Genomic DNA, 17,033 nt, shown 5'->3' on the forward strand with positions numbered 1-17,033 from the left:
CAAGCGCGGGAGTCCCTTCAGACATACATCCACATGCCAGGAAGGGAGGGCGCTCAGAGCGGGGGCTTTACAACGAACCATCCTAGCACATTAGCTTGTAGCCTTTGGATGGCTTGATGCTGTCTGCGCTGGTGCTGGAGCTGGAGCTGGACGCGCGAGCCGTGTGCACATTAACTAGCTAGCTGGCTAACCAACTGAATGACTGCCTGACGGACCGACTGACTGGACTAGTCGACCGACTAGCTACGGGGACAGCTACTGTGTCGAGTGGATCGATGCATGGCCGTTTGTGAGAAGTGAGGAAGTTTCTCCGCTGTGAGCGGGCGGGTGGATAGCTGGCCAGATAGGTAACGTTACATACGTTACAGCATGCTCAAGGCTGGCTGATGCGCAAGGCCGCTCAGTCAGGAGCTCGTAGCTGATAACTGATAGCCGGATACGCAGTGATTGTCACAGTGATAGCGAAGGGCATCCGGTACCTAACTCGTAGACGGTGGATGTGATAGACCAAGCCAAGCCAAGTTCCCACATATGTAGCCATATCGTAGCGCAGCGTAGCCATGGCATGGCATGCATGGCGCGGAATTCAGTCTCCTATGGGCGGAGTACTCCATAACCTCCTGCTGTGGAGTGAGTGTGCTGCAGGAAACCACAACGACCAGACTTTCGCGCCACATCGCAGCGCAGAACAGAACAACGGTGGCGGGAACGAGGAGAAGAACAAGTGGAAATGGGTGGATGCAGGGGGAGAGTCAACCTGAATACTCTCGTCTCCTCTTTTTTTTTTGCTTCGTCTCTCCTCTTCGATATCCAGTATCCAGTTTTCGATCGATAAAACTTACTGGATCGAGTGATATAGCCCCTGCGATCGATTGCGCCGCAGACAACTTTAGCAGCGGGAACGAAAATTTCAACAAGATGAGGGTGTGTCTCAACGGAGGCAGGCAGGCGAGGCGAGATGACAAACAAGACAAAAATGCTTGCATTATCGTCTCAGAAAAAGAGATGGCGGTGAAAACAAAACAACGTGGAATTCTTTACGAGCTTGATTGGTTTACACTGGGGCGGGAATGATAGTTGATAATGCACGTCGCTCTGCCGGGTGCTGCAAGGACGTTGCTGATGTGGACTGCAGCACCGGGTATTGCACGTGCAAAAACAGGTCGACAGAGTTGCTTCCATTCCGGTGTGGTAAACCAAAAAGAAAAAGATGCTGAGGCTCAATGGGTTCAAATTTTCCCCTTCTATGCGTATGTTTGAACAGTAGTCCTTGGGTTCTGGCGGCCGAGCTAGGATCAACTTTTCTTCTTCTTCGCTGTTTTGACTGTGGGGTGCTCAACGGCGTAGGCTTCCAGCCGTCTTACCACCATCCGATAAGACCAGCAAAATGTTGAACAGGTTGAGCAGGTTGAGCAATAAGGTCAGACTCGTCCTCCATCCGCCTGCGCAAGCGAACGATTAGCCCTCTGCTCCATGCTGCTGCTGCCCAACTTGATAGTCTGCATTTTTCCCGCGTGGAATGCGGTGCCCAAGCGTCGCCCAAGCGTCGACAACCGTCACCGGCTGAATGTGTTTGTTTGCTTGTTGATGTCTGATCTGTGTTTGTGCCTGTGTGAGGGATCTCTGCCTTCTCTGAGTAATGGTTTCTCACTGATCCTATTTCCTTGTCTCTGCTGATGCCGTTGTCCTGAGGTTAGCACGAGCAATGGAAAATGGAAAATGGAAAAAAGACCCAACACTCTTTCAGCTGACACATTTTATTATCCTTTTTGATGCTATTCAAAGCACAACATGTGTTATCCAGGACCCAGCTTCCGCTCCTCTTTTGATCAAACAAGCGCCATGCTCGGAAATCCACCTCTATGCTCCATTATGCTCCACATGACTGTACTGTCACCCATCGCGTCCACACTCAGCAATCATGTGCCATTCGAAATCGGCTGATAGAACCTCCTTTTTGTCGGAATAAATAAAGTGGTACAGGACAAAACTCAAAGCTCAAGTTCGAGCAGAGATGTTATAAACACAGACTGCTGCCGAGGTATACACATACCCATATGCAAGAGAAGTGGATGCCAAGATTGTACAAGAGAATCGGATTCTGTGTTTAGACTTCGTCTCAGGGGGACACTTTACAAGACTGCGATCAACCCGGCGGCCATGGCGAAAAGGCTTCCCTGGACCTTTAGACTGCCAGCACCGTTGCTGTTGGAGTCTGGAGCTGATGTGGTCTCAGTCGGCGAAGCAGAGGTTGTTGTTGCGGTCGTCTCCTGGGAGCTGCTGGTGGTTGCTGAACTCTCGCTGCTACTGCTGTCGCTGCTGCTCGCGGTGGTAGCAGAGCTGCTAGAGCTGTCAGTTGAAGTGATTGTTGACGTATCCGTGCTCGTGCCAGACGCGGTATCGGTACTGCTGCCAGAGGTACTGCCAGAAGTGCTAGCTGAGGCGGTGGAGCTCACGGTACCAGTGGCAACTCCCGTGGCCGTCCCAGTCGCGCCTTGAATGCCGAAATTGGGAGAGAAGTTGATGTTGTTGGGGTTCGTATCATCGATGATTTCAATGGTGTAGACGTGTGAGTTGACATCCTCGGGGGGTGGGATTTGGAGGGTTGCCGTTAGGGCGGAGGCAGGGACACCAGCTACATTCAGGTGAGTACGTTATTTCTTAACGGAAGGATAGTTAAGGTGTTTACATACACGCCAGGACCACACCGGAATCAGGGGTGATAGGGTCTTGTTGCAGCTTGATGGTAACGGTGCCGCTTGAGGGATTTGTCCATTCAATAGTAAGGGGCTGGCCTGCCGTCACGTCCAAAGTGCCCTGACCACCAGGAATGCTGATGGCATTGTTCTGCTGGGCCGACGCAACGACTGCGCAGAGCGCAGCGACCAAAGCGTGTGCGAAACGCATCTTTAGCGTAGGGAGATTGAGGGAAGAAGAAGGCGTGGCCGAGGGATGGAGCGCGATGCCCGTAAGCGATGGTACAAGGAAGAGGACTAGGTGGAGATAAGTCCTACAGATATCAACGCAAGAGCGATGCCGAAGATATAAGCAGAGGACTTTTCAGCTGAGGAAGGATGGTGTGTCAGTAGACGACCAAAATAAATCAGGAGGGCGCAGGCAAAAAAGCGCAGATGTTGATTGAGTGCTTGTTTGAGACAATGACACGGGGGGGTGTTTCTTCAACCGCGCCGTCGCGTTGGCTGAGGGTTGCGATGCCAATGATGCCAATGGTAGCTTACGGTGCTAATGGTGCTAATGGAACCTGCCGCGACAACCACCCACCTCCGCGAGCCTGTTTCGGCCACTTGGCGCCTGGGCTAGGAGCTTAGCGGTTCTAGCAGCTCCCAGCAGAACGAGCACGTCAGGGAAGCCTAACGGGTTGCGGAATAGGGGCGTCCGAGTGGTCCGTCACCCCGGTGTGGCCCCCTATTTCTTCAGCCTCGATTTGAACGTCGCCCTCATTAACCACGGCAGCCACCGCCACTCGATAATGTCACCAGCGGCAACCACCAACAACATCACCGCTTGGCTGCCGACTGTCTCCCCGCATTCGGCACCATCAGGGATCAATGGGACCTTGTTCCAGGCACCGCGTCGTGGTTGGCGGCCCTTCAGAGACCTGCGGATTCCCTCCGGACTGTTTGCTCCTTCTCGTTGGACCTCACCGAGACCTCACTTGTGAGCTCATTGGCGAGTCTTGCAGTCTGTAAGAATAGAAAGGCCCTTTTGCCGCTGTCAATACTTAATTCAACGTGGTGTCTATTTGTTACAACCCAACCCCTCTGAAGGTCCCCTTCGCTTCGTCTACCTACTTACGAGGTTCGACGGGGTCCGATGCCGCATACCCCTAGCCAACCCCCACTCCCCTTTCCGCTTGTCCAACTCGCAGGGACTGGTCTTTTGCGTCTACCAAGTACCAAGTAATTTGCCATGACACCCCTCTAACTGGCAAAAAAGAGACTTGAGTGAAGCCCTTGATTGGTCCTTGCCAGCAAATATCCCGCTAATTACCAAAGCTGTCCACCCAAGATGCCCAGAACCAGGGAGAAATTGGGACCGAACTCCGGTGTCTTGTCAGCAATTCATCCGCTTGGTATCCCTTATACTACCGCTCACACCACCACTTTACAGCCATTGCTTCATGGACGACCCCAGAAAAGATCGCTATGCTGTACGCCTCTTCGCGCCGTGCTGAGCCACAACCCTGTTCGTCGCCAATGCCAACAACATGGCTGCTACTTTAGAAAACAAGGACCTATCCCGGTCGTTAGCCTGCGCTTATGGTTCCTCGTTGCCGTCTAGCTCATTGTGAGCTGAAATGCACAAGTATGCGGTACCTGCCGAGCCGGGGACTGTTAATATCGACCTGACTTTGTTGATTTCTACTACTTGACAGCATACACGTTCCGTTGACCACATAGACATAATAATCTTCAGCATTCACTTCCGATGGTACCTTCTGGGTGGTTGTTGCTCCCAGCTGACCTCAGATATAGATAGTAGAGATGGAAAGGGCCTTTGCATCCTGAAAGGGAGCCGCGAGAGCCATCGAACATACTGTAGTATGTCAGGTCGCTTCGTGACACTCCCGAAGAGGTGCACCCAACTACTTGCATTAAGCCAAACAAAGGATGGCACAGTCAGACATCACTGGACAGGTGTATCAGGGCGCCGGTGCACTTGGTTTCCCGTATCAGTCCGAACAGCAAATTCTGGCTGGCAGGACACGGAATAGTTCGCGAACAGCTAGTCCTCGCCTTTCCTTCCAGATGGTTGCACAATTTTCCCCACTCTCGAGCGTGGTTACTACAGCATTTCAGAAGGAGCAGTACCTTGAATTTCGAACTGACTTGGCTGCAGCTTGACAACATCTTGTTCAACCACATCAAGATAACTTACGCTTCTCGTGCGCCTCTTTCGCTTGCTGGCGTTCCGATCTCCTGACATCTGAGACTTTTCTGCAGCCACAAGTTGTGTCCTGTGCATTGAATGGAGCTGATGGGCAGCATGTTATTCTCTATCCCTGTCTGCCACGCGACTTAAGGCGCCAGACAACACGCTCCAAATCTCTTAGCCCTCCAGCCGGACGAAGTCAAAAAATGCTGGATCGCAGGAAATGGAGAGCATCAAATGCAGCGAATCTGGATTCTAAGCGAGGGGCTATCTTGACAGGTTGAGCTCGCCGAAAATAATATGACATGTCGGCCGGCAGACTAACAGATTTTGTTTGTTTGAAGTGGACCGTGCCTTTTCTTCGAGTTCTCTTTGGTGGGGTGCCACATCCCCCCTACCATTAGCGTCATGTTCCTGTCTCGAGGTCCTTTTGAACACAAGTATGAAGCGACATACAGGGTGGGAGCTGGCCAGATAAATTGGTGGCACAGCATTCCGTATACCTGATGCGGATGCGGGATTCCACACCATTTGAAGCAGTTCGTTGCTGGATCTAGTGGGTTCGTTCGGCAGCTCACGTCTGGTCAATGGAGGTTTCGCATGGCGGCATGAACTCGGTGTCGCTTAACCAGAACCACAAGGACGCCTCGCGGAAGATAGTGCGCCAACAGAAGAGTTTTGTGTGGATTGGGCGTTTCAAAAGCAGCCGATGGCGTGAGGCCCATCCGTCAAAATCAGCAAGACCAGTAAGATGGATGAGGAGAGACAGAGGGCCAGCGAGGGCCAGCACAGGTCTAGACGTGCAAGCAGGAGCGCCACGACGGGTTCCAGACGTTGCAGGGCTTTGTATCTAGGCCGTATTTGCATTTGCATCGTGGGCAGTCAGTGGGCAGGGCTTCCTTGCCCATGCACGGAGTCGATTTTAATCTCAGCCCAAGGATTCCAGGGCCACGCACAGCACGGCTCGAGAAAGTGCTCATTTCTTCAAGTGACATATCGGTGACATATATCCAGCGCCAGATGACAGCGCCTCATCATCCATCCCTTCCGGACTTCCTGAGATTTTCTCTTCTGCCTCTGTTACTATTATAATAGTTCACATTCTTTCCCTCCAGACACCCACAGCTTCGTTTAATTTTATCCCAAGTCCCCATAGGTATATATCCTTTGTCCGCCTGTCCGCTTAAGCGTCCCCTTATGCCCCAAGCGTGAGACTAGCCACTGTGTGCACGACGGTACAGGCAGCTATCAGGGTCGATCATCGGGGCACTGTCAGGAACCGTTCAGCTCTCAGAAGCCAAAAAAGCGACCTACCAAGCTACCTACATACCGATCGACGGCTACCTACTCCAGAAGTTTGTTCTCTTGGGTGAGACGCGTTGAAAGGGCACGGCAAGAATATGCGGCGGAATCCCAAAGCCAAAGCGGAGCAATTAGTACACCACCACAACTGCCACCACTGCTAGCCCAAAACCTCCCACCAAGACTTATTCCAGTATGCGGCGCTCTCGACGCCCTTCGTTTCCCAGTGCCGTGGCTTTTGACACTCTACCTCCCGTTGTGGTTCGAAAAGTGAGTTTGCCATTAGTCTCTATCCAATCTCTCTTTCCTTTATTTCGCTCAAGATGCTCCCGCTTGTGGCGAAATTCAACACCACCTCTGCCGACAGCCTAGTGATCGCCTCGTTGGGGTGAAACGGGATCTTCGCGATGATCTTCAAACGGGGGCAAGGGAGACAGCAGAAGGATGCACATCACTGCCATCTCCGTGCAAGACGCCCGTGTTTGTCTGGGCCCGTCCCACGTCATTCCCGGCCAGATCATCCTGCATCCACCGCACCACCGAGGCCGAATCCGCGCTATCATCACCGCCAGCTGCCAACAACTCTGGGCTTGGGATGCTTGGGGTTTAGGCATTGCTGCCCCTAGCCCAAATGGGCAGCCCCAGGCATCCTGGGCGCGGCACGATCCTCCTTCCTTGAAGCAGGGACCACCAACACGACGCAGAATCCCAATGGTTTCCTCCACCACCTCTGGGGCTTGTCTTGTGCGACCGTTAGACAAGATGATAGCTTCATTCGATCGCTTAGGCTGCAGGTCCACGGCTAACATATGTGTTGCACCAGTATTTTAGTAGCTTAGAACGTCTCAGGTTGGCCGAAGATGGCAGACACCTCTCACGTCCCCCTTCCCAATTGTCGATTCATCCCACAAACAATGCCAGCTTCACGACCCAACCCTCCGACACTTTCACCATCCTGACCCACGGAATCATACAGACCAGCCAGTTCTTCAACGGCAAAAGACTGCAGAGGAGACGCTGCTCGGCAGCAGATATCACTCCCAACACTGTCGCTTGGTTCGCTTCCTTGCCCCCTGCCGTCCAGAAAAAGTTATTCTCGAGGGAAGAGTGCTCATTCTACTCTCAAGAGAAAAACACCATCATTCTCGACTCGGCAGACGAAACGCTCCGTCGCCGCAGTTCGCATCCTGGTCATTTTGCCGTGTTTAAACGTCGAGGGTCTGATGACGACACCTCCATCGTGGACTGCGAACAACCCAAAGACGAACTCCGGGTTGACTCTGCTATCGACATGGGCGATTACTCAATAGAAGGCTTTCGATGGTTGGAGGATGAAGGAGATCTCGATCTCAAGTTGGACGACTACCATGCAGCTATTGCAGAAACAAACCGCCGCACAATGTCGGTGTCGGCACCAGTGCGGCGTCGCTCACGGCGAAACCCTTCCCTCTCAAGTCTTTCTATACGCCGTGGTCGCAGTTCGACATCATCGTCCCGTCCTCCTATAGAAGCGCCTCCGACGCCAGCATTACCCTTTCGACCTCCTCACACCCGCTCCTCTTCGTTTTCTCTGAAACACCTGCGGTCTCAAGCGTCAATATCATCTATCGATCCTCGAGCAACGCACTACCAAGACCCGGCCGCTCGAATGAAGCTCAGGCTCTATCTCGCCTCTCCACAAAAGTTCGATGAAGCCATCGAGTTTGGATTTCCTTCCGTAGAAGAAAGAGAACAGTGGAACCACCTCAGACCGATGACAAGCCCGCAACCGAGACCTGAATTTAATCGAACTTTCTTCCATGACGACACACCATCGCTATCGGGGGATGATGGTGACGATGGCGACGAACCGGATACAATATTTGATCCTCGAACCCCTGAAGAAGCGGTATTCCACATGCACCGACAATCACACAAGAATAGTGTCGATGGGGTCAAAGGACTAAGACCATTTTCAATCCGAAGACAGCCAGAAACATATGCTCGCGGCATCCCTACAGATCGGGAGATGACGTTGCATATGACCTTGACGAGACCAGATCTTCGTTCACCGGAGGAACAACAATCACAACCAGATCATCAAAAGAAGATCCAGAAACCGCCATTGGAGCGGCCTGACGCGTCCGCGGACGGAAACGCAGTATCCGTATGGGATACACTACCCGCTGAGGAATCCAAAATGAAACGATTTCTCCGAAAACTACGGCTCAAATGATTTTGGACAATTGACGGTTGAGTGTTATTAATCGCCTTTTTGTTTTGTTTGGATAAAGAGACAGGATAGGGTATCCAGATACATATATCAATGCCGTTTTTGAGCGTAGGCGTTCAGGCCGGGGAATGCCGCTTTGGAGCCAGCGAGCGGACTCGGAACATGGGAAGGGGAAAATGGAAGAAGCAAACTACGACCTAGCTGCATTTGCATAGGGGGTGGGTGGGCATCCTCTCTGGGAACTCGATGTGGTTGACAAAAGTCACAATCCAGCAAAGGGATATGAAGGCAAATCGCTTAACGAAAATGATCAATAATACCCTCTTCACACAGCATTGCTTGCGATCACTATCTTCGTAAAGGGGGGGGACTGACAGGAGCTGTTCGGGGGTTAACCTTCTGCCGCTGGCCGCTGGCGTAGTTAACTTGGGAGCTCCCAGCGAGTCCGCAGCGAGCCAGCTCCCGCTGAGGCCGCGTCTTAAGGTGGTGACGCTTACCCCCATCCGGCCAAGGACCCTGATCTTGCAAGGTCGAGTGCCCAGTGAGCCACGAGCCTCAGAATTGTTGATCGCAGGCAACCCATTTGCATCTCCAATCCGACAACTGTGTCCATATCACTTTTCTTCGCTTTCGAGCCCTTTGTGATTATTTTTTCTGTCTGTAGTTCGGTCTTTACGATCCGCTCGATGCGGTAATCAAAGATGATAATAAGATCCTACTGTCGTCGCGCAGTCGTCTCGTCGGTAGCCCTCCTCTTGCTACTCGCCTCCTCTCCGCAGCCTACGCAAGCAAAGAAAGATGGCCCAACCATCTCCTCCACAACATTCGATAACCCTCTAGAAAACGTATTCTACTTCGACGATTCGGATGTTGTCATTGGCTATGATGGAGAGACCGGTATCGTCTGGCGAAGTGCCGATGCAGGCGAGACCTGGAAGGAAATCAACGACCAAGGACAGTCAGGAAATGCCTTGGATGTATACCGACATCCCTATGACAATCAGCGCGCATATATCATTGGCCTAGACTCCGATCATTGGGTGACAACTGATACGGGTGAGACATGGAGGAGGTTCTCTTCCGACGGCGATGGTCTTGCCAGATTCCGCAACGCCCCATTGAGCTTCCATGGCCGGGACCCTAAACGAGTGATATGGAACGCTGAGCACTGTGTTGGTCTGGCCTGCATCGAGCGGGCGTTTTATACCGACGATGACTTTAAGACAACCAACAGATTAGGTGATATGACACGAGGATGCCAGTGGGCTGTCAGCACCCCCGACTTTGCAGAAGAGATTGCTCCTGAAATAAGAGATCGGATATTCTGTATCGTGGAAGGGCTATACTCCCCTTGGCCCAAGGACAATCGACTGCTCGTGTCCGACGACTTTTTCGATCGGGATCAGCTCGAGCCTGCACTTGATGATGGCCGGGCTGTGACTGGGATCATTAGCATGGCTGCGGTCAAAGGCTTTTTGGTTGCAGCCGCGAAGTCTGAGGGCACGGATGAGTTGGCATTGTATGTGACAAAAGACGCATCACAGTGGCACCGAGCAGAGTTCGGACAGCATCGGATTGATGAAGATGCCTATACCATCCTGGAAAGCACCAATTACAGCTTACAGGTTGACGTACTCGGATCACGGCCTACAAATCCCATGGGCTACCTCTTCACGTCGAACTCGAACGGCACTTATTTCACGCGCAACATCGATCACACCAATCGCAACATCTTTGGCAACGTCGACTTTGAGAAAGTCCAGGCGATTCAGGGGATCGTCTTGGTGAACGTTGTAGACAATTGGAAGGATGTCGAGGGCTCCACCATTCCTAGAAAAGAGGTTATATCTCAGATCAGTTTCGACGATGGAAGAACGTTCCAGGATCTCAAAGTCGGAGACAAGAGGCTGCATCTCCATTCGGTGACCGACGCAAGGCAAACAGGGAGGATCTTCTCCAGTCCAGCCCCAGGCATTGTCATGGGAATTGGCAATACTGGAAAGTTCTTGAAGGATTACGAAGACGGCGATCTCTATGTCTCGGACGATGCTGGTGTCACATGGTATGAGGGCCTTGACGGTGCTTATTTGTACGAGTTTGGCAATCAGGGAGCAGTTATTGTCGCTGTCGACGATGAGGATTCCACCAGTCACATAAGATATTCGATCGACCATGGGAAGACCTGGAAGAAGGCAGACCTTGGAGAGAAAGTCCGAGCGAGGTTCCTCACTACCGTTCCGGACTCGACTACTCTCAAATTCCTCATGATGGGTGCCAAAGGGACAGGTTCCAAGACCGAGTGGGTTATGTTCAAAATCGACTTCGAGGGTCTCCATGAACGAGCTTGCGGCAAGGATGACTTTGAGCGTTGGCCCGCTCGCGTCGACAAGGACGGCAAACCGAGTTGTCTCATGGGACACAAGCAATTCTACAGGAGACGCAAGGCTGATGCTGACTGCTTCATCGATGAGGAATTCAAAGACCCTGTGCCGGAGTTTGAACCCTGCGTCTGCACAATGGCTGACTTTGAGTGTGACTACAACTTTGTCAGAGACCCCGACGATCGCACTAAATGTAATCCTGCACAGCCGATTGCTGTCCCAGAGGGGGCATGCAAGAATGAGAAAGACACCTTTAAGGGCCCCTCCGGATGGCGAATGATTCCGGGTAATGAGTGTCTGCGCAAGGGTGGTGAAGAACTCGACAAGGAGATCGAAAGGCCATGCTCGGACTCGGTGAAGACGCCTGCTTCGGGCCAGATCACTGTTGAGAAGACCAACTTCAACGCTGATCGCTTCTCCGAATGGTACTATCTTGAAAGAAGTGGCACTTCTAGAGGAAATGACGAGACCATCGTCATGCGCACGAGCGAGCAAGACATCTTCTTATCACGAGATCATGGCAAAACATGGGAACGAATTCTGAAGGGGGAGCCGATAACTGCCATTGCGCCTAACCCTCACCATCACGACGCAGTCTTTTTCCTGACAGGCTCAAAAACCGTCCACTACACCATTGATCGAGGGGATAGGTTTGATAAGTTCACGGCTCCAGAACGACCAAGCACCCTACGACTGCCAACTTTGCGATTCCACCCCGAATACAAGGACTGGCTGCTCTGGTCTGGTTCCGTTGGAAACGACGACCACACAAACATTTGGCTGTCCAGAGACCGTGGCGACCATTGGGACACACTGGTTCGTTATGCAAGAAAATGCGAATTCATCACACGAGAAGGTCAAGGCCGTGGTGATCAATTGATATACTGTGAACAGTATCAAGACGAAAATCCAGACAAAAACCTCATGCTCTTATCCAGCGACAATTTTTTTGCCGAGTCGAAAGTGCATTTCCCGGACATTTTGGACTTTGCGACCATGTCAGAGTTCATCATCGTTGCGGCAAAGACTGAAGACAGGCAGAGCTTGAAGGTGGATGCGAGTGTGGATGGACGAACGTTTGCCCCTGCAGAATTTCCTCGAAACTTTCAAGTGAAGCATCAACAAGCCTACACGGTTTTGGACAGCTCTACTCATGCTGTGTTCCTTCATGTCACCGTAAACGCTGCTCAAGATCACGAGTACGGTGCGATCATTAAGTCGAACAGCAACGGAACATCGTATGTCTTCACTCTGGGCGGTGTGAATCGGGACACCGAAGGCTATGTCGATTTCGAGAAAATGCAGGGTCTCGAAGGAGTTGCCATGGTCAACGTCGTGTCCAATATCGACGAGACGAACAACGGGGAGAGGAAGAAGCTCAAGTCGATGATTACCCACAACGATGGCGCACAATGGGCATATCTCCCACCACCGAAGGAGGATGCCTTGGGAAATAAGTACCCTTGTGTGGAAGATGCGAACAAGGCGACTGAAAAATGCTCCTTGCATATTCACAGCTATACGGAACGGGCCGACAAGTCAGCCACATTCTCCAGCCCTAGCGCGGTTGGATTAATGATGGCCGTGGGGAACGTTGGCGAATACCTCGCCCGGAAAGACGATGAAGCCACAGACACCTTCATTACTCGCGACGCCGGGATCACTTGGCAATCTGTCAAGAAGGGCAGCTACATGTGGGAATACGGCGACCAAGGCAGCATCATCGTGATTGTCAAGGAGTCCCAACCCACCAAATCCCTCTTCTACACCCTTGACGAAGGCAAGACTTGGCGCGAGTTCGTGTTCTCCCCGGATGTGGAAATGCAGATCGACGCCATTACCACCGTACCTTCGGACAACTCTCGCAACTTCCTTCTGTGGGGTCGCGAATTGGGAACTAACGCCAAACGTGGCATCTTCACCGTGCACCTGGACTTTTCCGGCCTCGAAGAACGCCAAATCAAATGCGAACTCGACGAGAAGAACCCCGAGAAAGGCGACTACGCGCTCTGGGAACCAAAGCATCCCATGCAAGATTCAAACTGCTTGTTCGGCCACGTAGCTCAATATCACCGCAAACGTGTTGACGCCAAATGCTACAACGGCAAGATCATCAGTCACCTACACAACATTGCGAAAAACTGCTCTTGCACGCGCCAGGACTTTGAGTGTGATTACAACTACCAGGCGCAAGCCGATGGAACGTGTCAATTGGTGCCGGGACTGCAACCAGCCGATCACGAACAGAACTGTCGAGATAATCCAAACCAGCTCGAGTTCTGGTATCCCACGGGTTATAGGAGGATACCACTGACGACGTGCCAGGGAGGGAGGGAACTGGATAAGCTGGAGTCGAGACCTTGTCCAGGCCATGAAAAGGAGTATAAGAAGAAGCACGGCATTTCAGGCGTGGCATTATTCTTTGCGATTGTGATCCCTATTACGGTCGCCCTAGGCATTGGCTACTGGGTGTATACACAATGGAGGAGCGGATTTGGCTCGTTTGGACAGATTCGGCTGGGAGAAAGCATGGGCGCCACCGGTACTTCTTCCGGAGCGAGCGGTGATCCGTTGTGGATCAAGATCCCTGTGGCGGTTGTGAGTGGTGTGGTTGCGGTAACGAAGGCTATGCCGTTAGTCGTGATGAGTTTATGGAGGAGTGCAAAAGGATATATGCCTCTTGGGAGTGGTGGTGCTTCAGGAGGGAGGTTTGGTGTGGGAAGAGGAACGGATGCTGGGTATGGAGCCCCTTATCGCTCGAGAGATGCGTTTGCAAGAAGAGGACAGGATTACTCCCAGGTTGTGGAGGATGATGAGTTGTTGGGCGATGGATTGGATGATGAGGAAGAGGTTTGAAATGACGAGTGTTGACAAGGGGAGGATGGGAGTTCTCTCTCTCGCCCTCTGACTGGTATGCATTCGACGAAGCATTGGACAGTAAATGAGCGCGGTCTTGGTGGAGGGATGGATCAGTGTGCCCGTACATGGACGACGGGGACCATCACATTGCGCCTGTGAGTCGAACAAAGCCCGGTCGGATGTCTCTTTGCCCAGGCCGGAGGTTTCATCTTCAACCCTGTCTTTACCTGTCGTTGGTTGCAAGAACGAACAACACCTTTCATGCATTTCCATGCTGGAAGGGCGCGAAATGGACCCAGGCTGGCGTGGCGTCTTCAGAGCTGTACAAGAATTATGTCCCTAGTATATCTACTATCTGACTTGAGTATTTTACGGTTACACAAAAATGAACAGTGAGTTCAAGGTTCAACACATTGTCGGGAAAACGGCCGCAAACTAAAGGTGCGAAGTACATGGTCCATGGATTCCGTCGCCTTCGGCAGCGGCTGCGAGTACTACGTATTTCCCCGTGCGAAGGTTCATAACCTACCTGTTATTATGCTCGCTCGCTTAGTTCGCTTTTACTCGTACCCTTGCTACCCATCGCGACTCGCGGGGAGATAAGGTACACTACGGGTACCTACCAGTTTGCCCAAGTATTCTGCCTAGATACCTACCCTATCCGTACGAGTAACGACGACGGGACTCGATCGACCTAGTCCTAAACACGGTGCTCGATCCCAGTCCCAGTCCCAGTCGTGGTCCTGGTCCGGTCCTAGACACGTACATGGACGTCAGTCTAGGGTGTAGGACATCGTCGCAGATGTGCTGGCATTTCCTCCCCCCCCCCCCCTTCCTTTTCCTCCTCAACAAATCGCATGGCTGTGCTGCGCCAAGGGCACTTCGCAGTGCGCACGTAGCCAGCAGCAGGAATGGAGAGGGATACATACGGATACCGGAGGAAGGTACCTCGTACATGCAAAATTCCTTTGCATGGCGTCCTTCCTTCCCTTTTTCCTTCCCGTCCATGGACTACAAAAGGGTTTATTTACATGACTAGTTCGAGGGGGTGAACCGGGGATACATACGTACAACGCGAAGAAGGCAAAAAACGCTAAAGAGGGAAGGAAGGAAGGATGGATGGCGCGAGGTTTTTATTACGTGTCAGGGCATCGTTGGCTTAAGCATCAGGCGTTGGTTGGGCGCTGAGGGAATTTGAGAAAAGTGAAGAATTGGATCATCGAGGATGTCTCGCGAGGCGAGGCCGAGTTCTCCCGTGGAAAAGAGCAACGTTGATGGGCGTTGGGCGTTGGGCGCTGAATGTTGGAGGTTCGACTTGTCGACTGGCGGGATAAGGTAAGGTGTGGTAAGGGGATGACAGCAAAGCACAGGGACGGATAGACACGGCACGGCAGAGTTATAGGAAACAGGAACGGACCAAGATCCAGGGACGACGCTACCTATCTCGTGGGGGCACTTGGACAGAACTACGTTGCCGGGTGAGGCAGGTTACGAGATATATACGGCGTGAGGCTGAAACAAAAAGGGGCACGACAAAAAGGGAACAAGGACGTTTGGGCTCGCTTTGGCAGTCGGTCATGTGGGTTACACAGCGTGGCACCGGCATGCAATCTCGGTTCGACAAAGCACAGAGTTTGACAAACCAAGCAGAAAGCCAGGAGATCGACAAGAAGTGCTGCGGAATGTCCTTATGGAGTACGCTTTGTTCCCTTTGTTCTATCAATTCTTTGAGCTTGTCGAGGCATGATGCATCGTAGGCAGGCTTTTCTGACTCCTTGCGCTATGAAGAACCAATCCAACTGCGTGTGGGCACCGCATGTAACATTTCAAAACTCTTCTTCTTTCCATCTTCCCCCTTGGGAGGTGATGCGACTGCTGTCTCGATTGGCGGAGAGGGGTTGGATAAATCGACTGGAGAGGAAGAGCTTCGAGGGTCGAACCGCTGGGCCAAAGGTGTTTGGCTAATTATTTGCCGGCGAAACCCTCCTCAACTTGCTTGGTGGCCTCCTCCTTGGAGATGCCGTATTTCTCGGCGACCTTGGTGGCGAGGGCCTCCTTGTTGCCAGCAACCTCCTTGAAGTCGTCAGCGGTGAGCTTGTCGAACTTGGTGCGGAGGTGTGCCTTGGTAGCTTCGTCGGCCATGGTGAATGTGTTGTGGGTGGAGGATGATTGGGAGAGTCAAGTATGATTTGCCTGGAAGATGGACTGGTACAAGACTTGGGCTTGGAGAAGCTTGAAGAGGAAGAGAAAGAAGAAAGCCGTGCCACCATGGACGGCGTTGTTTATATAACCACTCACCCTGGCCATCATGTTACCCCTCCACCCCTCATTTCCGTTCAGAAAGTCGCCCTTCTGCTAAACTCTCGATTGGGAGCAGGGTGGATTGCACAATTTGATTCAGGCTAGCCCCACGCCTGAAAGCGAAAGAATTGAAGGCCACGTCGTGTGTAAAAGACCCAATCAGGGCAAGCATGGCCCTCACCGATGGATGCTGATGCCAAATGAAAACGCGTGACCGTTGGTGACGGCCCGCTGGATCGAGCAAGGCGCCGCATGTCGCCGCAGTCGGTGCCGTTAGCTTTGAGACGATGGAGGGGTCAAGTTCGCGTGTGCGCGAACTCGACCCACGGTCGAGCTTCTGGCGGTGAAGAATCGAAGATGCTGAGACTGAGGTCGCGAGCGAATGGCATGTGAAGGTGCAGAAGCCTCAGGACCGCCGTCGGTCAGCAGCGGATGGTCAGTTGCTGCCAGCTCGCCAGTTCAGACTTTTGTTTCATTGTTGTCACTATTGTTTATGGGTTGTTTTTTCTGGCTGCCCCTCACTTCCACCCCCCTGCTTACCCCTCGCTGCCTGGAGTCGGGGCCTAAGATAGTTAGCAGCATCTCCCGAAGCCTGGATGTCAGGGCCGTGAGGCAGCAGGGGGGGTCGAAGATCGGCCTCTCCTTAGCCAGCGCCACCCGTTGAACCCTGAGCAAGTCCAAGGGCAGAAGCCAGTGCATCCTTTTATGGGGCTCTTCTTGGTCGGCAAAAACGGAGGTACAGAAGACCGGCTGGGTCAGTCTTGGTCAGTCTGGACCTCTGCAAGACCGTGATAAGAGACAGACACGATTGGGTGCTGGCATAGCTGGGTTTGAGGGAGCAGACCGCTTATCAACCCATTGGGTAGGCTTTTGGCTCGGTTGAGGTGTTTGGCTCGTTTCCAGCACCAGTGTGGTGTCCGCAGCACATCGGCTTATCGTTGGGCTCTGCATACCTGCTAAAGTAACGGTGTCCGTGAACACAGAACGGTCACCGTAGCCAATGAACCTGTGGTTACGGCAAGAGGAGATTGAGATTGAGGATGGAAGAAAAGATAAGGGAATTCAGAGAGGCTGGTCAAGTGCGC

At 52.5% G+C, this 17,033-nt stretch overlaps 4 protein-coding genes across 4 annotated transcripts; 2 read left to right on the forward strand and 2 right to left on the reverse strand.

The window, feature by feature from the left end:
- Positions 1 to 2,132: 2,132 nt before the first annotated feature.
- Z519_11696 (uncharacterized protein) lies at positions 2,133 to 2,907 on the reverse strand (the record flags this gene model as incomplete). Its single annotated transcript, XM_016769407.1, has 2 exons — positions 2,133 to 2,635; positions 2,694 to 2,907. 2 exons carry the CDS (start codon positions 2,905 to 2,907, stop codon positions 2,133 to 2,135), a joined length of 717 nt encoding a protein of 238 aa, XP_016614391.1.
- Positions 2,908 to 6,639: 3,732 nt separating this feature from the next.
- Z519_11697 (uncharacterized protein) lies at positions 6,640 to 8,410 on the forward strand (the record flags this gene model as incomplete). Its single annotated transcript, XM_016769408.1, has 2 exons — positions 6,640 to 6,939; positions 7,019 to 8,410. The coding sequence occupies 2 exons, from the start codon at positions 6,640 to 6,642 to the stop codon at positions 8,408 to 8,410; spliced, it is 1,692 nt and encodes a 563-aa protein (XP_016614392.1).
- Positions 8,411 to 9,108: 698 nt separating this feature from the next.
- On the forward strand, positions 9,109 to 13,644 carry Z519_11698 (uncharacterized protein; the record flags this gene model as incomplete). Its single annotated transcript, XM_016769409.1, has 1 exon — positions 9,109 to 13,644. One exon carries the CDS (start codon positions 9,109 to 9,111, stop codon positions 13,642 to 13,644), a length of 4,536 nt encoding a protein of 1,511 aa, XP_016614393.1.
- A 1,783-nt stretch (positions 13,645 to 15,427) lies between these two features.
- Positions 15,428 to 15,789, reverse strand: Z519_11699 (uncharacterized protein; the record flags this gene model as incomplete). The annotated part of the gene is made up of 2 exons (XM_016769410.1): positions 15,428 to 15,558; positions 15,630 to 15,789. 2 exons carry the CDS (start codon positions 15,787 to 15,789, stop codon positions 15,428 to 15,430), a joined length of 291 nt encoding a protein of 96 aa, XP_016614394.1.
- Between the last annotated feature and the right edge of the window lie 1,244 nt (positions 15,790 to 17,033).

The sequence above is a fragment of the Cladophialophora bantiana genome (genome assembly GCF_000835475.1).
Source record: "Cladophialophora bantiana CBS 173.52 unplaced genomic scaffold supercont1.23, whole genome shotgun sequence".
Taxonomy (NCBI): Eukaryota; Fungi; Ascomycota; class Eurotiomycetes; order Chaetothyriales; family Herpotrichiellaceae; genus Cladophialophora; species Cladophialophora bantiana.